The sequence below is a fragment of the Streptopelia decaocto genome (genome assembly GCF_964273445.1).
Source record: "Streptopelia decaocto genome assembly, chromosome: 2".
NCBI classification, from domain to species: domain Eukaryota; kingdom Metazoa; phylum Chordata; class Aves; order Columbiformes; family Columbidae; genus Streptopelia; species Streptopelia decaocto.
The window spans coordinates 48,208,339-48,231,604 of NC_138655.1; the positions used below are offsets into that span (position 1 = coordinate 48,208,339).

At 46.5% G+C, this 23,266-nt stretch overlaps 1 protein-coding gene across 3 annotated transcripts in view; it reads right to left on the bottom strand.

Annotated features, from left to right (window-relative positions):
- Nucleotides 1-16,882: 16,882 nt before the first annotated feature.
- The window catches only part of TAF4B (TATA-box binding protein associated factor 4b), a 79,835-nt gene continuing 73,451 nt past the window's right edge, over nucleotides 16,883-23,266 (bottom strand). For 2 of the 3 annotated variants that reach the window (XM_082044510.1, XM_082044509.1), the window contains exon 15: nucleotides 16,883-18,721. In XM_082044510.1, coding sequence (XP_081900636.1) covers nucleotides 18,554-18,721 — 168 coding nt within the window. In that variant the 3' untranslated portion in view covers nucleotides 16,883-18,553. The remainder of the gene's footprint in view (nucleotides 18,722-23,266) is intronic. The other variant, XR_014183235.1, reaches the window with a different exon arrangement.

Consider the following 23,266-nt stretch of genomic DNA (forward strand, 5'->3'; position numbering starts at 1 on the left):
ATCTCAGGAGTGAAAGAAAAATGGAGCGGCAGCTGTTTTTGAGCAGGGCTCCTTCATCAAATGGTGTCTGTTCAAACCCCTTCTGTTCGTTGGGAGATGTCCCACTAGAAAAAGTCCCCCATTTCCAGTTATCTTTCCTGCAGCTGTCATTGCACTCCTCATTGTTCGTGAAGTTACTGACACCTGTGTCTCCCTCAGATGCGATCTGGAGGCTCCCACTGTTTATTTCAATGTAAATATTTTTTTTGTTGAGAAACAAAAGGGCTGGAAAAAGGGAGGTTATGGGAATATTCAGGATGAGATAAGGAATCTGAGGCAGTGAAGAGCACATCAATTACCTCAGCTCACACGCTCATCTGCCAGATGAAACCAGTTTTACCGGCTGTTGCCCAAAGGCAAAACACCATAGGGCTTCTGATGTCATGTTGGCCTTTGGTTATGAGCCCGGGTAAATGGGTACCTGGCAGAGAGAGAAAAAGGGCTGTGCTGCTTAATGCCAGCTTCATCTATTTATGTTCATCTAGCATCAATTAAAAATATCTCTGTCTCATTCTGCCTGCCTGCCTGCTAGTGTGGTATTTGTTTTCTTTCCATAACACTGTAGATTGCCTTGCCTTACAGTTTACAACAGCGGGAGCTGGCATTTGCCTCTGGCAGGGCAAAAGATGAGAAACCATTTCACTTCCATGCTACTTTTCCTCCACGCTTTCTCAGCACAGAGCAGCGAAGGTGTTGGATGTACTGGTTGTTGTGGAGAGGTGCTGTAGAAGGCCAGGGTTGTTAATTTGCAGTGCTTCAATAACATTTCTTTTTTCCTTAGGATTTAAATTGAATTGGTAGCATTGCTGAGACAATATAGTGCTGTACATCTGAACTGCGTTCTGTGTACTCAACTGTCATTTTTTCTTTATTATATTAACCTTTTTTTTTTTTTTAAATCCTTTTTATATCAGCAAGACCCAGTGAAGCAGACTTTATGTTGCAATGATTCTGCATGTTTTGGTTATAAATATCCCGAAGCAAAGTTAAGGTTTTTTTCATATAACTATCAAAGCAAGTGTCTGCTTCAGCACAGAGTGAAAGGGCCATTTTACACATAAAAGCTCATCAGTGGGTGGTAAACAGCTTTTGTCCTAATACATATTGCAAATATTCTGTTGCGGTGTAGACTGAGGGCTTTGGTGAAATTGGTAGCATCTGACTGAGATGCAACAGTTCTCTATGTTAGTTGCTATCGTGGGAGCCTAACCAGGGTCTGAGCACTCAAGAAATCCCAGGAAAATCAAGTTTTTTGCCTGTTGCATTACAAAACACGTCTCCCGTGTTTTAAATTTCCATTTGTCTCCTTGAGCGAAAACAAAGCCACAAAGTAATTTAAAACCAAAGGAGGTAAAAATCAGTAACTTCAGCAATAACAACGTAGACAGTTTCCTCCATCGCAATCTCCCATCTAGATTTTCTGAGCAGAGTTGTGATTTCAGCAGCTGCCTTGGCAGGTGCCCAGCATGATGCACCTGAAAGCAGCCAGATTGTCTGAGAACGGATCCGCAATGGTTTTGGAAAATCGGAGGTCTTCAAGAGTTCTCAAGTCGAACATCAAAAACTACTAAATATTTCACATTTTTCTCCTTCCTCAGTGTTGCGTGCCCTCAGAGTGGCAAACGTTTCATGATCTGAAGTCAACACAACAGCACTAGTGTATCACCGGCTTGCAACAAAATCTATTTGAAGGGATGTTTTAAAGCAGTCTGCAGTGCTGGAAGGCGGCTTTTTCTGTGCTGCTTCTAGCAAGGATGTGCTGATCTGAGCACTCAGTAGCATGATTTATTTATTAGAACTTCATACCATTTTTTTCTCCCCATCGACACAGGATTAAAATTAAACATCCTTAACTGTGCAAGATGAAATTATAGCTTAGCTCATTCAGGTACGTCTGTATTAGATATGTGTGTAAGTGATTGCTCTCTAGTAGCTTGATTTTGTGTTTGTGTACAGGCAAAAGTCCCCTGAAGACAGCTTGCCCAAGTCAGATGTTCAGAAGAACCGTAACTATTTCCAGAGGTGGCAATGATTGGACTAAGCCAGGGCAAACATTTGCAGCCTTTGATTCTTCGAAGACCCCATCAATATCTGTCACTGATACTAAGGGGGGCTGTCATTAAGGCTAAGGTCCTTGTGAATGCATTGAATTCATGACCTCATCATTTCACCTGCTGAGCATAGTGCTGTGCCAACAAGCCTTAAAGCTCAACAACTCACCTCTTCGTGGGCTGATGAGGAGGAGATGTGTTCTCAAGTCATGCACCTACCTGGCCACTCAGCACTGCTCTCCGGTGGTATGAGTGGCCCTGGGGACACCAGTGCTGGAAGAGTCTGACCAGGCAAGAGGCACATCCACAAGTGACCGCAGCACGGTGGGAGATCTTAAGTTGTAGCAGCACTGAAGCAAAGCTCGATGCAGGTTTACATTCAAAGACCCCTTAGAGGTGCACTGGGCCAGGGATGGTGCTTCAGCACGTGCAGATTTTGCACGACAGCTTGGGGAAGCAAGGGAATGCCAGTGAAGGCAGTCGCTGGCAGCACAGACAGTGATCATTTGCCCACTCTACTTCACATTAAGAATTTGCTCACAGCAGTTACCAAGGCTCAGGCTAAGGGCTATAATGGTACCTTACCAGGGTCTCATCCTTTGGTCATGTTTCCTACTTGGAGATGGTCCAGGAAGATGGGAAATGTCTGGCTGGGTGTCCTGCTGCTGGTACACAGCAGCACCTCACAGGGTGACATCATGGAAAGCCAAAATGCTGAGAGCAGCCCTGGAGATACACAGGACCCAGGAGAGCGGAGGAAAAGCAGGTCCACTGTCACGGAGGCACTGCTGGCTGCTTTGGGTGCTGGGGAAGGAACAGGCATGTGAAGAAACACGGCTGGCAGGGAGGGTATCTGATGCAGAGTGAATCGGGACCCACATCCAGGCACTGCTATAGGCACCCAGGTGACCCAGCCCTGAAAAACACTGCGGGGCCAGATTGTACTGCTGCAAATGGGTTGTGTTGTGCTGCTCCACCGTTACATTTTCTCTTGCCCCATCAAGCACAGTTACTCCAATGTCCAGGCTGACACGCAAGAATTTGAGCTTGAGGTTCAAACACTATGAATGGGGCAAAGGGTCTCCAGAAGATAACACCAGCTTTTCAGGGAGGTGGTTTACCTGTGCCTCTGCTTCCCTTGGGGTCTCCACTGCCGTCACAGCTGGGGAGAGAGCAATGGGACGTGGTCATCCAAACTGGCCATGGGTCAAGCAGCCTGCTGGTCTTTTGCTGATGGACACGGTATTGAGTAGCCAGAGCCAGGCAAGCTTTGTGGGGTGGTCTGTTGTCATGCTAAGAGCGTGCATGGTGCAGGCTTGCTTGGCCTGAGTAGAGTTTGAAAGGGGCTTGTTGGGGATGCAAAGGTCCTTTTTTGGGAAAAGTGTTGCCTGTGAGGGACTCTAAGCTTCACAAAGCATGCAGGTGAGCACACTGCTCTGAAAAGAGTGGGAAGGACTGTGGCAGAAGGTGGGCTCTGCCCCCTCTGCCAGTGAGTCTACACAGCATCCAATAGATCAGAGTAGGTGCAGGCTTCATGGAAAAGCAGGCCCTGTAGCGCTGTGTTAAAGCTGAATGCTTCCCCTGAAAGGATCACAAAGGAGTAATGAAATATGCTTCTTACTGAAAACATTATTGAATGTACAACTTGCTGCCTTTCACACCAGCTGCTTTGAAACACCACCTCATCCTGCATGCAACCAGCTGCAAAAGCAAGGTCTGCTTTAGCCTTCAGACTGCCTAGTTTCCCTTCTTTTGCAATAACTAACAAGTATATTACTTTGTCCACTGGTCTCCGTGCATATGTTATGTGGTGACATATGATGTAGTGACAACATTGAAACCAGATGCCCTGTGCTCAAGATTCCCCAGGGTTTGGAATGAAACTTATCATCACAAAGACCTTCACGCTTGAGTTGGTTGGTGATTACAGAGTATGAAGGAATGAGATAGTAGAGCTTGGGTAGTTTTATTGCAAACAATGTGGTCAAGATTATGCTGTAGATGTTGAGGTGGCCTCATTCATGAAGCTTAAATCACACGATAGGAGATGCAGTCATGTTACCAATGCTCGCAGTAGCATAATGTATATGAAAGTACTTCCAGTGCTTCCATCTCCCCAGAAGTAAACAGAAATTAAAATATGCTCTAAGTTTGCACACACAGAATCATTAACTTTGTATAGTTAGGGACTAGAGGGAGGGAGGGAAGGGGGATTTTTGGTAGTTTTTTTTCCTTTTTTTTTTTTTTTTTTGCCTTGAGCAAAATTTTCAACATTAACTAATTAATGTTTATAAAGCACTTTGCATATATAGTGCCTTTCATCAGGGGATCTCCAAGTATTAGATTATATTATCTTGAAGGCCCCAGGCTTGTGCATACTAGCCCTATAAAGTATTAGCCTTATAAACTTTAGTAATACACTTTGGTTTGGTTTTTTTTTCTGGGCTTTTTATTGTTGGGTTTTTAATCTTCCCTCTTCTGAAAATGTGCCGAGCATTTTGGCTGTATATGTATAAAGGCGGTAAAAAGGGTGGTGTCAGACAGAGTGACCATATGAAAAATCAGGGCCCCATAATGCACTTCTCAAATCCTCTAATTGCTGGATTTGGGGAGTAGCAACCGTGCCAAACTTAAATTGAACTATAAATCCCACACATCAAGTAGGGATCAGGAGGAGGCATCATCACCGGCTGGGGAAGAGGCTCTGATATTTAGTCTGTATTACTTGGTAACGACAGTGGAGATAGGGAGAGAAACAGAGATCTCTGATCTCTAGCAACATCAGGAGGCAAATGCAAGCTCCTGCACAGGGATAAGCTGGTGGCTCTTCTGTATCGCATTAAGTTTCAGTTACTGGTGGCTGGGAGCCAGGAACCCAAGGATGAGCATGAAAATGGTCACATTCAGCCTGTCTGGAGTGTCTCGGTTGCTGTCATCCTCGCGGGCAGAAGCAGGAGGCAGAGTACCCCAAAGCCACGCCAACAGTAGTGAATCTCCCATGTGTCAAATCTGAAAAGCCTGCTTGGGTGTGGGCTCAGTGGATGACTCAAACAATTACTTAACAATAGCTGGTTGCGTGAGCTGGCAGGGATGTAGCCAGGTTCACAATGGAAAAAATGTGTAGGCATCTTGGCTTCAGCGAAACACATGGGGAGCAGACTTGCTGCTGCATGCAGGAACTACCAACAGAGAAAGCAAGGCCTTGGGGAGCAGAAACTTGACAGGGACAAGGCAGAGGATGTCTTTGCCCTTACTTGCAGGTCTTACAGGTGGAATTCCCCCAGCTGAATTTAGCTGGGTAAGGGCTGCTGTTCTGAGGGCAAAGACCCAGCAGGAAACCCAGTCTTTCAAAGAGCCAGCTGTATTCAGAAATCAAGAATGGTGCCATCCCCTTCAAGACTGTCTTGCCCAGACCAAAGTACCCTTGTGACCAGTGAAATTTCACAGTGAAGGGTGGGACATCCCTCTTTTTCAAAGGCAAAGGAGAGTCCAGCAGGTCAAAAGCACACGTGGCTAAAACCAGACCGCTACTGCTTCATAGAAACAGCCTGAGAGCACTTCCAGAGCTCACACACATTGAAGAACTTGATAGTGAGCTTGGGATCAGTAAAATCACTCACTCCGCACTCATAGGCTGATGATCTGAGTCCCAAAATAACCACTGCGCCTGTACCATGGGAGAAGCAATTGAGAGAAGTGTGCAAGGGGGTTGCGGGGAATGGCTCACTAGGCAGGATGCAGGTAGAATCTGGGCATGGAAAGTCATATCAGGAAACTGAGCAAGTAGGATTCACTCAGCAGGCTTGCAATGTGGACAAGAGGCTCATGAGACTAAGCCTTGCACTTCGCATTGTGCACTCCTGGTCCTGGACAAAAAATGGGAACCACGTACAGATCTGGAGGGTGCTCACTGTGTTGACCTAGAGGAGCATTCAGAGGTAGATGCAGGTGTAGCACAGCTCTTGGTGGCAGGGAGAAGCCAGAGATGGCTTTGCCGTGGAGCTACATGTTCTCTGTCCCTGGAGCCAGCCCTGTGTAGAGCACCCAGGAGGCCACATACTGTCTTGGCAGATCTCCTAGGAAGCATAGCCCACGTAAGCTGCTCCTGTTGTAGCAGCAAGAGAGGGTCATAAGGGCCAACTATGGACTAAGAGTGAAGAGAGAGATAACTTTTCTCCTTTGGAGACACTACACTGCAGAGACTTGGCCTGGGAGCAGCCAAAGGTCTCGTCACCTTGATCCAGCCTACAACTGTAGGCTGATGTACAATGTATGACCTCAGTGAGCATGAGGAAGAACTCTTCCTGGTCTTCGGCCTCCCTCTCAGCTAGCTGTGGTTGAACAGTGACTGGAAGAAGAGGAATTGAAGCAAGAACTACACTGGGGTATGTCTGGGTCTGCTCCCCGGGTTCTGATGGTGCTTGTTTCCTGGGATCTCTGCATATGCTGGGCGCACTTTGCCCTTTCGGCTTCTCCTACACTACACGTGCCATATTTGTTTCACACTGGCAAGTGTGTATTTACACTGGCAAATGAGACCATCTACTAGATAAAGAGCCTCTAACAAGGCAAGCAGGCATGTTTAGGAGCTGCCGTTGCCACTGGCTGTGTATGCATGTGTTATTCTCACCTCTTCTTTGAAGTAGACACTCCACTTACCAAAAGGGTCAGGCTAATACGCCTTGTCCTTCAGGCCAGGATACTCCCACACTTGCTTATTATGCAGCAGGAGGGAGTGCTTGGTACTATTGATATTGCCTCCAGCCTAGAGCAAGGGTGGACTAACTCATGCTCATCAGTAGAGAACAAGGCACCTTTTCCCTTTCAGGGAACTCAGGAAACAGACATTGCTGCACCAAGCCCCAGGGAGCCTGGAGCTGGGCATGACAGCTCACAGGTAACCATAAACCTGTTGTGAGTCACTCCTACCCTGGAAGCCAACCAGGTCCTGCTCATGAGCTACCGTTGCAAGAGCTGCTGCTCCTGTTAGACATGAGTGGTTTTGCTGCCCACTGGTAGTGCTCTCTGCCCACTGGGTTGGAAGTCACCTGGATTCTTCTTACATAGGTGTCTGGTACAAGTGCTTTGGAGAAAAATACAATGCTCAGCTTTGAAGATAACAGCCTTTTACCCCTTGCACGGCTGCAGCTCCACCCCTCACTGAAGCAGGTGCACTGCCAACTGCAGACTTCAGTCTCAGCAGGTCTGGGAGAATTGGGGCTCTTTGGTTGCTCTTCCCATTTGCATGCAATTCCCTCTAACTCCTGAATCCTCTCCCTGAAACAGGTAATTTGCCTACCTTACAGGAGCTCAAGAAGAGCCACGCAGCCTGGGATTTCCCCAAATTTCACACCAATGAGTCCTTATGGGTACACTCCTGTAACTGTGAGCTGGGACATAAGAGCGACAAGGAGGCAACGTGCAAGGATGAAGCAGAAGAGATGCCGGTCCAGTGAAGAGGGACAACAGTAATGTGTGTGGGATTGGGAAGACCATCTCATAATGCTGTGTAGTCAGTCTTGGGAGTCCTCTCCCATGGATGTCACCTTGCTGGTCCTCTGGTGTGGACAGCTGTAGCTGAGCAGCTGAAGCATGACCAGAGAGCTTGCAAGGACCGACATCACGGTGCTGGCAGTGGCTGAGGGACTCCAGAGGGAGGGACAAGAAAGGACTTGCTGCAAAGCTGACTCTGCAAGGCTGAGTTGGGCAACAGCAGTTTAGATCAGCTATAGATCTAGAGGCCCTCAAGTGAGGCAGGAGTCGGAGGAAGCTTCCCTCTCCTGCCAGAACATCCATATTTGGAGCTGTGGGTGAAGGCTGCTCACCGCCTAGGGGCTCAGGCGCCAAAAAATGGGGCAACTTAGCCGAGCACTGGGGAAGTTTGCTGCCGCGCTCCCCTTTTCAGGTTGGGGGCTTTTTGGGTGACTTTGAAGTAGGAGATATACTCATTTGTGCCCCCAGATGAAATATCTTCAGCTCTGTCCTGTAGCATGCTCTCACATAGTGTGAAAATCAAATAATGTTCCTCCAAAAGAGCCATTGTGGGCAAATGTCCCTGCCTGGGGCAGCACTACTTTGGTTTTATGGTCCACGCTACGTACAGCTTTGAACTGTTCAACATAGTAACTCTTCCTCACTAAAGTCTGTGGGACAAAATGGAGATGCTGCTTCCTCACCACGTGTCCAGGGGGAGCAGACCAACACTGGTGCAAGTGGCTGTTATTACCCCCCGTGGTGAGATGGGCACTGGGGATCGTCCGTCCCTCCAGGCAGCTCAGCAGGGACGTGAGGGAGCAGCAGTGATGTGCCATGGTGAGGGACAGCACTGCAATGAGGCAGCCTTAAGCGACTGGGAGGGTGGGTTGACCATATGGGGCTGCAGCACAGGGAGTATGGGTTCCTATAAGCACTTGTAAGCCTCAACTCCAGCCTGTCAGCACTCTCTTCCCAGCGGAGGGAATGCAGCTTCCCCTAGAGCATTGAAAACAGGGAGGGAAATACCCTTCAGAAACTGCCCAGATTTTGTATTTGAAATTCAGACCACCAGTCTTGTGATTCCTGGAGATCTGATTCATGCTTTTTGAACGTGTGGGTTTGGCAATACTGTGCTTGCACTTAGAGACATTTCCCAACCCTTTATTTTCCCCAGAGGTGTTCTTTTTTCCCTTTTTTTGCTCTTGTGTATATAAAATAAACTGCTTGGGGGTTAGGGGAGTTGTTACCGATAGCAAAACTCATCTATTAAACTCACAGTGAGCTGCTCACTAAACAACAACAACAACAACAAAAAATCCCCCGCAACTTTATAGTCTAAAATAACCATGGCAGGTTGGAGCAACTCCTTCCCGCTCCTGCTTTGCCTTGGGGCGGGATAGACTGGGGAAGGGCTCCTTTCCCCAAAGAGCAGCAGAGAAAAGCTGCCCCTCAACTGCCCATGCTTGGGGCAGCGGACGAGCCCTGGACCTCCATGGTAGATGTGACCTGTCTGTCCCCACATGTTCTGTGGGAAAACTGAGCTCCTGCCCCCATCTGCTGCTCTGGGGATGGAGGTCATGAGTGCATGCAGGCATGCAAGACCCTAGGAGAGAATTTAGGTGCCTCTCCTGTGGTCACAAAAAGAGGAGGGGTTTGTTTCAGGAGATTAAGTTTAAGACTTTTGGACGCATATTGTTTTTTTCTCTCAAACATTTTTTCATCCAGTCATGGCAGCAAATGTCTATCACCGTACATACCAATCAGGGGCACAAGTGCTACCTGAGCTCAACGAAATAGTATTAATTCCCCGCAGCCTGTGCTAAGCACCATTTGTATTCCCACAGACTGCTGCTGGCACAATAGAAGGCAAAATCCCACACCCATGGGAGTGGAGACTGTTTTCCATTCCCTGCGAGGGATCCCTGCCCACTTGAAGACAGGGCAGCAGTCAGGGAGCAAAAGGGATCCCCGCTGTGAGGGAGAGGGTTTGCAGGGTGTCAGCCTCAAACTGGGCTGCAGCAGGTTCTGAGTGCATGGGGACAGGCATGGGAGGTGCTACGAGATGTGTTCTTGTTGGTAGGTTTGGGACTCAGGGCTGATTTCAGGAAAGGCCTTTGTCATGGTAAATATTAGGGAGCTATAAACAGCCCCTGCCACTCTAGGAGTCCACTGCTGCAAGAGACATGCCAAGGAGATCCCCAGAAGATAGCACATCAGGAAGGGGAACTACCTAAAACTAGATGGAGGGAAAACCCCAACAAAGGGCTTTAGCTGCTGAGAAGGGAGCGCTTCCTTCTTGCAGTGTTCACTGTGGTGCCACAGAAGCCTAACAACAGCAAGTTTTTGTTGGCATCACAGCAAAGGACAATTTGAAGGAGACATCCAAAAGAGAACAGCTTAATAGTCTAAAAGCACTGCAGCTGTGTGGGACAGCCCACCTCCTTCCTGCTGGAAGTGCACACAGGGGTCTAGGAAAGAAAAACTGCTCTCCCTCCCAGCTGTCCTCCCCTGAGGAAAAGGCAAAATGCTTCCCCAGCACCTTGGGAGGCTGGAGATGACAGTGGAGATCTTTGCAGCCAGCATTCCTCAAGGTTCTCCAGAAGTCACATCCAAGATTTGGAAGCTCTTGAGAGGGCTAGTGCAATGGAAGCAACATTGGCTAGTAATTAACAAAGGTCATAGGAAGAGAAAGTAACTGAGCCCTATTTTAGCCCTATTCAATTTGATTTAACATCTCAGCATGATGGAGGGTCTCCAGGTGCTCAGAAGACAATTGGTCTGCTATAGAGATCTGTGAGCCATTAGCCCTGACAAGCAGTAGCTGAGGAGCTGCTTGTGCACGTCTTCCTATGGAAGACAACCAAAGCAGTAAGCCTGAAGAAAGCTGAGAAGGGATGGTAGTCATCCAAGGGAAACAGATTATTTGGGAGATGGGGAAGAGAACTGGCACAGCCATGGAAGCTGAAGAGGAACGCAAGCTTCTGGGAAGAGCAGAAGTGCCCAAAAGGCTGTGCAAAGGTGGAAGCACTCAGTCTGGTCTTTGCTTGGTCATGACCATTTCACTTGGGTTTTACCTGAGCACAGAAGTTAAAGCCAGGCTGGAGGGTGCCCAGACAAAGCAGACAGTTCATTCCATGTTTAGAAATCATTCCCATCATTAAAACACTGCGAAAGGGCAGCAGCCAGGGAGACCAGCAAGCAAAGGTGGGCAGTGCTAGAGCAGGTTTGTGCTGTAAGGCACGAGCATGGGGGCAAAATGCAAAACTAAGGCAGCTGTGGTGGGAGAGGGGAGGTGGGAAGGAGATCCAACAGCACAGAAACCAGGTGGAGGAGATGAAAGGCAAGAGTGGGAAAGATGAGCTGGGCCACTGCTCCTCAGCCAGGCATGTCTGGGGATCTTTGTTCAAAGAGCCAGGGAGTGCTTGTGCCATATCTTGATGTCAGGAGCTGGAGCCCCTTTTGTATGGCTTACTGCCCATGATGGAGACTCATGGAGCCTCCCTGTGTCAAGGACACCTCCTCAGCATGAGGCATGTCTGTGGAGGCTGAACATACAGTGCCATGACAGATCAAGGAGCAACCAGTGGGACTGGTGGGCACAAAGAGGGCTCAAAGCCCCCACAGCCAGGCCTCCCTCCCACCTACGAGCTCATCCTCTGGCCGAGAGCCACCAGACCCCAGTCTGGCACAGCTGAGGGGCAGGGCAGTCCCGCAGCAGCTCTGCGGCCCCCGGCAGGCTGGGCCGGGCCAGGCATGCCTGGTGGCCCTGGGGCGTCGGGGCGGTGCTGGCTCCTCCGGGCCCTCCGCCAAGCAGGCGTCTTTCCCAAGGGCAGCTCTGCCAGCGCAGCCCCACCGCCCCTCCCGGCACCGGGGTCCCTGGGCAGGAGCTGCAGGCAAGTTGCTGCTGGCTCCCGCCACCCATTGCCCCCATGTCACCCACCCTGCCCAAACCCCACGCCACTTCGACTTCCACATGTTAAAGTGCCACCCAAGGCAGGTGACAGCTATGCAAGGCTTAAATCCTTTCTCAAACTTTCTGGGGGAAAAGAAATCACAAAAAGAGACAGCACCCTACCCCCTGCCACCCCGCAATGGCTGGGCTGTGCCTACCTGCCTTTCTCCCTTGAGGGACGCTTCCCCAGGGTCACCTCGTCTTCCCTGGTCCAAGCTACAGTCAGAAACTGCAGGACTGCAAAAAGTCTAGCCTGTTAAAGAGAAAAAGCCTGAAAATGCAGCCATTTGGGAGGTGGAGGAGCCTCACCCAGGGGTAGGGATGTCTGGAAGACTCGGGTCCCTGCAAAGTTTTCTTAAATTTTGACTTGATCAAGACTATAGAGGAAAAAAAAAAAAAAAAGAAGAAAGAAAAGTCTCCTGACTCACTCTCTTCCCAAGACTGCCCTAGCCCTGAGCGTTTTCCCTGCCTTGGGAAGTGTTGCAAAATCTGAGCTTGCCCTGGAGGTATCTCTCACTAATTACTGGATATCCTGGTTTTGTGTAAGGACACAGGCAGAACCTTCCCACAGGTTCTTCTTTACTGCATGGGAAAAAAAAAAAAAAAAACAAAAACAAAAAACAACAAAAAAAACCCCGAAACACTGATTTCTGTTTCAGCATCCCGAGCAGACTGCTGTGAAGGGCTGATTACCCACTCGAGGGGATCTCTTTCTGGAGCCGTCCTCCCCAGCTCTGGGGCATCACTCACCAACAGTCTCTAAGAAGCGAAGAATTTCAAAGGCATAAAAACAACCTTACTTTTAATATTTGCCCTCTGTACCTGAAGTTTGGGTCACTTTCAAATTTTTTTCCCCTGTAATAAAGAAGGCTCAAGCTTTCAAATTAGAAGCAAAGACTCTGAGAGCTCTGTGAGATGAGGCCCATTTGAGTTCGCACCACCTGCCAGCCATGGCTGCTGAAGGGCAGGGTGCAGAAAATTACAGCCCTGGCCCTGACAAGAGGTAGTACAACCCTGATTAGCATGTCAGCTCGGCGCAAGGCAGATGCTCACACAGGCTGTAAGCCTCCGTCTGTGATTTATTCACATCAGCAGAAGAAAACTGCTCTGGCTCTGAGAAGCTGACTAGCCCGCACTGTATCTACACATGTTCTGCTTGTTCCAGATTCTCAGCAGCAGCGAGGCCACCAACTCCCATGGACAGCACACGTCCCCCCGCACCCCGCAGTCCTTCAGCTCTGTGGCTGGACCACAGCACTGGGCTGCAGCTGGTGATAATCCTTCTTGCCACTCCTTCAAAGAGAGATGAGATTTTAGTGGGATTATCCCAATTTTAGGAAACATGACGTTAAAAACAAGATATACGTTGAACAGGAAACAATGATTTAAGGATTTCTTCCCAAATAGAAATGACTCAATAATTCTGCTTCGTTAAATACACAGTCTGCATATAAATATCTACCTACTTTGATGGATCTTTTTTTTTCTAGAAAGGCCCTTTTCTGTCATTAATCTAAATGAAAGCCATTGCCAAAATGCACATAAAGGTATCACCAAAGCTCCTGGAGAGAGGAGCAAGCTCTGTCTTCAATCCTCTGAGTGCTTTCTCTTTTTCCTACCCTCTCTTCTTGAGAAGTCCTGCTGATCAGCTCTTCAAGGGAGTCTTTATTCTCTGCCTAATTTTGCACACAGGTATCAAAGGATTTTAACATATTAAAACTTGAAACCTCTTCAAGAATTTGTCTCCTTCCTCTCTCCTTGTTGCTAGAGTTTCACACCTGGGAGCTGTTATAACTCAGCCCTTACAAGAAATAGGGTATTTCTTTTTAAAAGTTACTTAGCCATCCTTATACTCTCAGAGAACATGTATATTCACACATAATTACTTGAAAAAAATACTCTCCCTCCTCCCTTCCAGCTTCTAAGGACAGAAATAAGAAACACCTTCAAATAACTGTAAATAATAAACCCCGTCACGCTAAACACTTCAAAGTGGAAGAGCAAATATCTCAAGAAGCTTGGGGAACTACACATAATTATGAATTAACTCTCAAAACCAGATGATCTGTCAGATAATTTTTCATTCCAAATAGATTTAAAAGTAATATTCCCTGTGATCTGGTAGACAGAATAACCACTTACTGGTAACTGCAATTCTTCAAGGAAAGCCTGTGGAGTGGGAGCATGCATGCCAAGTGTCTGAGATGAAGGTAATTTTTTTGCCTTAGCAGTGTCCATGTAGGAGACCTCCACATTTGCACCAGGGCCCCAGGGCCAGCAGCCTTTCAGTGACACTACTGATGGGCAGAGCTCTGGAGAAACACACACTGGTCATCCCTGTGGTCTCAGTGCAGGTCCTGTATCTAGCCAATGTCCACCTGAATCATGCAAGACAGGGCTCTACAGCCCTCCCTACTTCTGAGACAGAAACAGACTTAGGAGATATCTGGAAGAGCTGTGGAACTGTGAGATGGGAGCTGTGGAAGAAAATGGATGACCAACTCTGATACGGTCTCCAACAGGAACTTTAGGTGGCTCTGCCAGGGAAACATCCCTTGGAAGGCGGAAAGTACCTACTGCTGCAAGGACCTTATAGAAAACTCTTGACTGAAGTAGGACTTAATGGCAGAGATCTCAGCCACCATGAAACACAAACTTTCTGTGAGGATCTGCTCCCTGCACAGAAAGTAGCAGCCTCAGGGCTGACGTGAGCTGACCTGCACCACCACCTCCTTCCACTCCAGTATAACCATTTAAGTCCAGGATGGAGATTCTCCTTTTCCTTGCTCCTCCACAAAAAAAAAAAAAACCCTTTCAAAAGCAGGCTGCTGGAGGCAGCCTATACACAGAGAAGAAGGGGATCCTGATGAGAGACGGGGTAGCAAAGTTAGCAGCTAACACGCCAGAGTAACTACAGGGAGCAGGCAAGAAGTGACCAGCTCATGCCTATAGTAGAAGCGGTATGAAGAGGTGGAGCAAGGACTGCTGTTACCTGAAAATACAAGGTTTCTTGCTTATTCCTTTAAAGTGTTACAAAGCCAAAAGGGGTGCTCATCTGGCTCACAAAGGGCCTGCAGCACCAAGTGAAACACTGGCCTTGTGACCTCCAGATAGGCAGCCTTTCTACCAATTGAGAGTGGGACAAGCCACCTACACGTGGTAACAAGCCCAGTACCATAAGTGGAAAACAGAGACGTCTGGTGTGCTACATTCTTCAGTCTCGGTAGTCAATTTTGTGCTCATCAAAGGAGCAAAGCCTTCACTGCAGATTGCAGTTATCTCCAGACCTGGAGGCTCCAGCCATGGGATTTCGGATAACAATGGTTGGATCCAGCTCTTGAAGGATGTGCAGACATCATGTGTGCTATGTGCACAGGAAAGTGTGTGCAGTGCTTGGCCTCCAAAACCCAGCAGCCCTTGTTTGAAAACTTGCTGAGAGCGAGCCCATTTCATCAAGTCCAATCACTTGGACTGTTTGCCCCTTCAGGGCATCCTCATTTGCTTTTGTCTTTCCTTCTTCACCCCTGTGATTACAAACGAAGAGGAAAGCAAAGAACAGAGCAAAGAGATGAAGCTGGAGAAGAGCTGACAGCGCTTTTGCTGAGCACAGTGCACTCACATGGCAGGACACAGGTGCCTACAAGAGAGTGGGCCTGCACAACTTGATGCAAACAGTAGCCTTAAGCTACTCGTGTCAAAGTGTCCAAGAGAGTGCAATGGCTTTGAGGAATCATCTAGCAATGTCTCGTGGGCCCTGCTACCTTCCTCATTAAACCTTGAACAAAGCTGCGGGGTGTGTTAGTGCACTCCGGCTAGTCTTTCCCATGGGGAGAAGGGAAAAGCTGGAGTCAAAGACAGTGCAAAGGGCAGGATTTAGCAGTAGGACTTGAAAATGGCGGTAAAGGGAAAAAGCAGCAGCTGAAGGAGAAAGAGTACGGGACACTTTTGTTACCACATAACACGGAAAACTTGGCAAATTATGCTGCTAAGATAGTAGCTGTCAAGAGCCAGCAACAACAGCTTCCCCCCCACAACTGTATATAATGCTTTCTTTCAAGGCTGAATACTTGAGTGGCAGGGATAGTTGCCCAGGCAGCTCAGCGCATCAGAAACAGCCACCAGGCTAGCAGGCCACCTGGACAGCAGTAAGTGCCTGGAGCAAGCCTCAGACCCCTCACAGCATTGGTGGCATACATTGCTCTACTGCAAGGTTCCCAAGCTTGAATACGAGCATCCCGAGAACTAAGAGGAAAGGGAGCATCACGGCACGGTTTGTCCTCATCACCTTATGAATGGGATTTTAGTATGCCCATAAAAGGCAGCAAGGTTGGGGCAAAAGTAGGGAATTGAACCCCTGGTCATCTCTCCTTTTAATTCCTGGTGTGGCTGAGCAAAGTCCAAGTGTCTCCTAAGTGCTATTTTAGAGGAAACTTGTTATTCTTAAAAGCAAATCTGAGCTCGAATGAGAGGTGGGCAGAACACTTGGGAGGGAAACCAGTATTTTTAAGCTTTGCACCAAGGCGTCATCTGTCCCTGTCTGAAATCAGGCCTAAAGATCTACTGGAAAATGTTTCTGAAAATGTCTGCTGCTCCTTACAGCATAAATTTGGGGCTTGGCGTGTGTTTGGGGCAGGGGAAGAGGGCACAAAGGGAGGAACCATTGGTGAGAGACAATGTGCTACGGCAGCAGTGAAGGCAAGCAATCTGCATCGTAGGCAGGCCATAAAAGCACTTCGATCTCATCTATCATACTTTATATACGTCTGTTTATCAATGAAGTTTTTGTCTCCAACATATTTCATTTTAATTATTACATTGGTTTAAAGAAGATGAAAAGGCAGGCCAGTAAGCAGATGGCCATCTTTTTCTGCAGCCTGCACTTAATTATTTGTGAGTTGCTTTAAAAATAATTTAGGACAACGCTTCCACTGCACATTGCTGAAGTCTGAGACAGCTGTGTTTTTACTTCCCAGAACACATGCAAAGCACTCACCTCTACCCAGCTGCTAAAATAACCAAACCAAACCAAACCAAACAAAAACCCAACCACCACCAGACTCTGTGCTGATTGACTTGAGGAGATCAGACAAATGAGAGGCTGCTTTTTCTCCCTGCCCACCCCGCTTCAAGTAATTCTTCACTCCCATCACCTAGTTGTGTTTAAAAACTTTAAAATATAGATGTTTATCATTAATACGTGATGTGAGGCAACCATGCCAATTACTGTGATGTGCAGATAGCTGGGGCTTGCTCTCAGAGCCACGCCATTAGTCATGGTGATGACAGCTTCAGACGCTGAAGTTCTCACATTAGGAAATAAAGTGACCGATTTATTATTTTTAATAAAATAATCACTTTAATGCAGTATTTAAAATAATTTTAAACATCTGATCAATAAGATACAGTACACAAATATGGAAAATGCTGCACTTTACATAAAAAGTAAAGCTAAGCATTTAATTATAGAAAACAATTTTGCCTGATGCCATCAATATCTTGCAAACCATAGCTTTGTCAAAGTACTGCTTTTCTTATATATTTATATATATATATGCTATATATACATATATAAATAATTTACAGCATTCATTTACTAGATTTTTTTTTACTACTGTTCCAACAAAAAACATAACTCATTCAAAACGTAGTGAATTTGGTAACTATCTGCAGTGGTTCTGACAGTGGAGGGTGTTTGAATCATCGCTTCAAGTTTTGAAGTAGCATGCCAAACAACCATTGGAAGCTTGTTCCTTAAGAAAGAAAAAAAAAAACAAACAAACAGTTTCAGCAGGAAGCCATTCAATACAGTCAGTGCCTTTCCCACAGGTCCTGGAAAATAGCCATGCTATACAGCACTGTGTCATAGGAGGCAAAATGTATGGAAGCTGGGGAGAAGGGTGACCCAGGGGGTTTTCCTTCCACCACAAGGCAGTGTTTACCAGCAAGTAGAGAGAAAACCTTTGAATCTATTCTAGGAGTCTTAATAATCTGGAGTTGTCCTCCTCACTGAAGGGAAACCAGGTAACTGACTAAATACTTTCTATTTGGGAAGTTTCCCTGTTATACCACACTGAGGTATTAAATCAGTATTCTAAACAAAGCAGTGAATCCTGTTCTTTGCAAACACTTTTCTCCTTAAGAGAGCATCCAGCTGCAAAACTTCAATGCATCTCAAGTTTTCCCTTTTTTACAGTCAGCACATGTTGCTTTTGTTCATTTCTTTCTACATCTATGCTCAATTTCAATGCTGTTTTTTATAGCTACAGGGAGATAAGCTGTTTCTTCTGTTCACCCCTCCTTTTTACGCTCTTTCACTCCTTCTATTACAGTTTAGTAACTGTAAGTTTTCCCCCAAACATCAAAGTATGCCCTAACTACACTGCCTGATGTACTCCAATCACAAGAATGACCAATTCGCTCACCTTCCCTCAGTCAGTTTCTCAGAGGAAAGGGGGAGGCAGTTGAGGCCAGGGGAGGAGAAAGCACCCCTCATTCCTCTTGCTTGCTACTTTGCTCTCCACAAACAAGCATTCAGTCGTTATTCTAAACCCAGAAAATTTCAGGAGATGCTGAGCCAGATAGGCAATACATTAGCATGTTGACTGACCGCTGCTTCATGATTAAATACAGTTGCCATGCAATGTAGTGCCTTTAAAGTGTTATTTGTTTGCCTAAAGAAGGTTGGATTAGAAGAAGGCACTACATGTAGAGCAGACGTTGCAGACTCCAGAGTACTAAAGCAAGTGACATACATAAACTAGGGGCACATATCAAGCCCTCTGAGCCTGCATGACAGTTAAATGCAAGCAGGTAGTCAGGTGCTTGTGTGTACAGCTCAGTGTTTTCACTGGTTTAAGTAAAATATTATTAAAAACCCTGCAGGTGATAAGTTAGGTATTTAATAAAAGTGTTTATCTGTAAACAAGAGTTATCCTTACAATGGATCATTTTCCACAACTTGGAATTTCAAGACAGTGCAACAATGCTTCAGTGTTTTCTTTGGCAGTAGACAGCAAGTTGAAATGTAAAATTCAAATCACTTCAGAAGAGCACGGTACAAGGTTAGAGAATGCTTCATCTCCCGCTCTTGTTCCATGCAGAATATCAAGTCCCTGAGACAGACGCGGGTTATTCTTGGACAGAGCAGCTGTTTTGTAAGGCCAAAACCTGATGATCCAGGAGCAGTTCCATTGCCATTCAAACCCTAAGTGGGGGAGGGAGAGAGAAAAAAACATTAGAATTCCATATAAACGCAAGTCTTTAACCAAACTCATTGGATTATACTGCCTGTTGCATTAAACTAGTCTGCTGATGTTCAGCTGAAAACCAAAAGTCCTTGCACATTGTATACTTTAAAAGACAAAGCAAGCACTTGCCAGTTAATGGTTTATCTCAGTCAATGCAACCAGAAAATTTTATCTTTCTTTAAAACTATGTTATTATGGTAAGATAAATAACTGCCGCTTCACTGAAGTCATACTACAGAGACACTTGCTCTAAGAAAGGACAAGCTAACTACAAAGAAGGTACCGACCACAGTTCCTGTGCAGAGCCCCAGGTTGTGCACGGTTCTTACTCCCACACTTGCAAACCCCCCAAGCTCTAGATATTCGCATCTCTTGAAGGAAACCATCACTGAGAATAGGCTCTAGCCTTGAAACACAGCCAGGAGAAACTCTTACCCCAACTATCACCTGTGAATTGTCCTTTAAGGCAGTAACAAATACACACAGCCGAAGCATCCGTGTGTTCAGAACGCTGTATCTGCGCCTACCCATCCCAGTTGGCCGCCCTGCTCGGTTATGAAAGCACAATAGGTAGGAGATGATGATGTTTAGTAGTTATACATTCAGGCTACTGGAATGAGCAACCCCCACGCATTCCAAAATGCCCCAAGATTTATTATTAGGGGTGGGGAGGAGGAAGATTACCATGAGCTGCACAATAGACCGGCTACTTATCTTGGAGCCAATCTATGCTACACAGCCAGTCTCTTATCACTACTGGAGGGTTCTTGGTAATGAATGCAATTTGTACAAATACGAGTGCTCAGTCTCTGTAACTTCAGCAAGGCAATGCCTGCCAGCATCAACACCACTTGGAGATGGTGTTGCTTGGATGCCGTGTTAACTATATCAATTCTTACCCTAACGCTCTCCGCAAGACTTCAGCAAAATGACTTTGCCCACTTTGCTTAGAGAAATCTGGTTAAAACCCCCCATATATTAGAAACAAATACTAGTGCTGGACTATCTATAGCAGCGAATGCTACCCTTGTTAGGGGGCAGGCATTGAAATTTATTTTAAAAAATGAAGAGATTGACCAGAGAGCACACACTAGCCACAGAAAACCCAGGGCATATTGCAGAAATGGAAGCTGTATTTCTTACTAGCGGCATGCAGGGTATTCAGCACCATTTCATTTGCTTTACAGTCGATACTATTAAACACTACGAAATGCCATCATTTCAAACTTTCAGTTTGTTAAATGGCTTGGAACAAACGCGTGCGTAGGGAAGACTGCTGGCCACGCTGCACAGAGAGGGCACCGCTGTCCTGGTAAGACACAAAAGGGTCACAGTTCAAGTTTGTCATATGACGACCCCGAAGGATCCAGGGAAAAGATAGCTCTGCAATGCAGCTGCCAGCATGGGTTGAAAAGGAGGTCAATCCAACAGGATGCAGCAGAAGGCCTGAGGCGACGTTATAAATGAAACAAACCCCAAGGGTTTTCAGTAACCCAACAGCAATGTCCTTTATAATTCAAAGAACTTTATGGAGGTGAAAGTATTTTCTCTCTAAATAGTCATTAGACTAGAAGTCTTACCTTTAAAAAGACACCAAACAGAGCTGCCTCAACTCTATTCACCCCCTTACAAAAAGGAGGCAGACAGCACAAATCCCCCAGCCTACTTTGTAGCTGCAAGATGCTATACAACAGGACAGAGGTGTCAAGCTGCCTGCGTTTGGGACAGTTATGCACTTGTTTCTTCTTGAATTCTTACCCCATGCCCAGTGCAGAGCCATTAAGCAATGTTATGCCGTAATATCACACCCGAAATCAAGCTTATCCTGGAGTCCTGTTTGCTAAGACAGCCGGTTCATACTTTTAAGTTTCATGTAACATCACACCAGCTTATCAGAGCTACTGAGCACAGCATTTCAGGGACTCTTCGACTGCTTACTGAACATACTTAAACCAACAGCTGCCACCACATCCAAGTTAAAAGAAAAGGTCCTTCTCTCAAAGTGCAGATGGTTTCGAATTAAAGAAGCCAACAGACAGCCTGGGTCATTCCAGTCCAGACTGGGACAGCAGACAGGCTTTGTCTGGTTGGCGAACTCACCCAGCACCACATGCCTGGCTGCACAGAGCCTCCTGCGTGCGTCTCTCAACAAAATTTATACAGTGATGAGCACTAATTCCTTTTAGCTTCTGTCTTCCACAGCTGCATCAAAACATGGATCTTTTTATGGTTTTGTTTTGGACTTTGGACCAAGAAGTGGAGGGTGAGGTACTGCCTGTCTTTTTGTAAGAGAACATTTAAAGAACCAGAAGTGAAAACACTTGAAGATGACATCTGTGCATCAAAATGCATCATCACAGGTGCTTCTGTTAACATCCAAGACCTTATTTAAGAAGTGCCAGACTCTGAGCTCTCCAGCTCATACCAGGAACACTTCAGGGGAAGGTCCTCTGCTGCTCAGTTCTCAGAGCCTACTCTTGAGCAAGTCCCTGTTGGGCAGCAGGTCGAACTTGTCTGGCCCTAGCAGTCAGCAGTACCCTCCTTTAAATCTCACATACCCCTTCCTGCACAGAAGTTCCCCCACACTGCTTTTGAGAGCTTAATACCCTGGTTAGAAAAACACCAGCCTACTCCTTGGCTCTTTTACATTCCTCCTAGTTGGGCAGTGACCACTTGCATCTTGCTATTTTGGGGGATTCTTCACTGCCAAAGTCTTCAGACTACCCTAAGACAGCTTTGTGAATCTCTTCTGAGGGGAAGCGAAAAACGCTGCTTTGCAACCAGGGCACAGACAAGTACAAAGATAAGTGAATATAAAATGCATCCCTGCAGTACCAATTCTAGCAAAGTGTACTGCAACCAGGCTGTACTCCCCTTCTGCAATATCTAATTTTAGCTTTTTTTTTTTTTTTTTTTTTTTTTTTAAATAAGGAACACTCTTCTTCTCCACAGTGGAGGCTGCAAGAAGTTCCTGTCTTTCACTGAGCCCCAAGAATGCCATTTTCCTTCTGAAAGAGAAATGATGCAGAGACACACAGCCCGAGATGGGTAACTACTGGCATAGATACCACCTGGGTATCAGCAGCTGTGCTACAACAGCAACAACAGCTTCAGCCCAGCTGACAGACCCTGTAATGGCCAGGTAAGGTACTGTGACAATGGGACTACGCACAATTGGAAACCACCCTTCACAGTACAGAGACCACCAGTTGGCTTAAAACCACCCTTGTGAATCCACAACAGCTGCAGTCCTGCTTTTGGCCTCTCCTCAGAGTTGAATCAAATCAGCAGCTTTGCCAAAGCAACACACTGTCTCCTTTGCTTGATCCTCAGAGCCTTTTATATACACCTGACAGAGATCTGTTATTCTCTGTGATCTTGGCAGCAGAAGACATGATGGAGCTCCTGCAGTAGTCCCATGCCTGCTGTGCAGCTCGTCTTGTTGGGAGGGAGGTTGCTCCCAAAACCTGTCTTTAAGATCTCTAGAGCTCTCTCCAGTGGCTGGACCAAGAATTAAATACTAACTCTGAAAAGGCACGAGTGAAGTTGATAGGAGAGCCACAGCTCACAAGGCTCTTCTTTTACCTGAGCGACCATTGTCACCTTAATCTGAAAGGTATCCGGAGCATGTGATCTACAAGTCTGCATCTTGGGTACTGACAAGGATATCAAAGCTGCTCAGAACAATGCTATGGGCCCTGACACAAAGATCAGAGGGCTCTGCAGACACCTTCCTTCCCCCCAAGTCTGGGTCAGGCTCAATGAGTGTTTCTGGCAGAATACATGCTCTCTTCTCAAATTCAACAGCTTCATACAAATCACATTTTAAAACTCTTAAGAGGCGGACACTTGAGGGGTGCAAAGAATTCAGTCAAAAGTCAAGCCAAGAGTTCTCCTTTTGATTTTTGGTGTGGCATAAACACATCCCAGACTCAGAGCCAAGATCCCAAGAGAGCAAACTGTCATTGCAGCTCTGCTGTGCATTATAAAAATACCACTGGCAGAAGGAAGCAAAGTCACAAGACAGTTTTCAATGACATCTCCAAACAGTGAAAAATTACAGCTGCATGCAGAGATGTTGTTACAAGGTGGTAAGAGCACCTACCGAACTGGAGCAAAAGCATCCAGGTTCAACCCCCAGCTCTGTCACCTCTGGCCACACTGAGGTCTGTGATATCTACTGTACCCTGTACATTAGTTTCCCAGCTGTACAACACAGAACACATTCCTGTCTCACAGGAGGAAAAAAGGTTAAAAATCCATTAAGAGATTGTAGAGTGCTCACTTTCCTGGGTCTTCCCTAGCAGCAAGGGGGAAGGAAGAGACCCTGTCAGAATTGTGACAATTTTGCTTGTACAAATAAGTGCCTAATTTAGGCCGAAGAAAACAAAGCGTAAGAAGTTGATACTACTTGGGTGACAAGCCAGCCTATTCTAACAAGCCTCAGTCTGACAGAAATACTCCCATATTCACAATTACTCAATACATTACTCAATATTTAT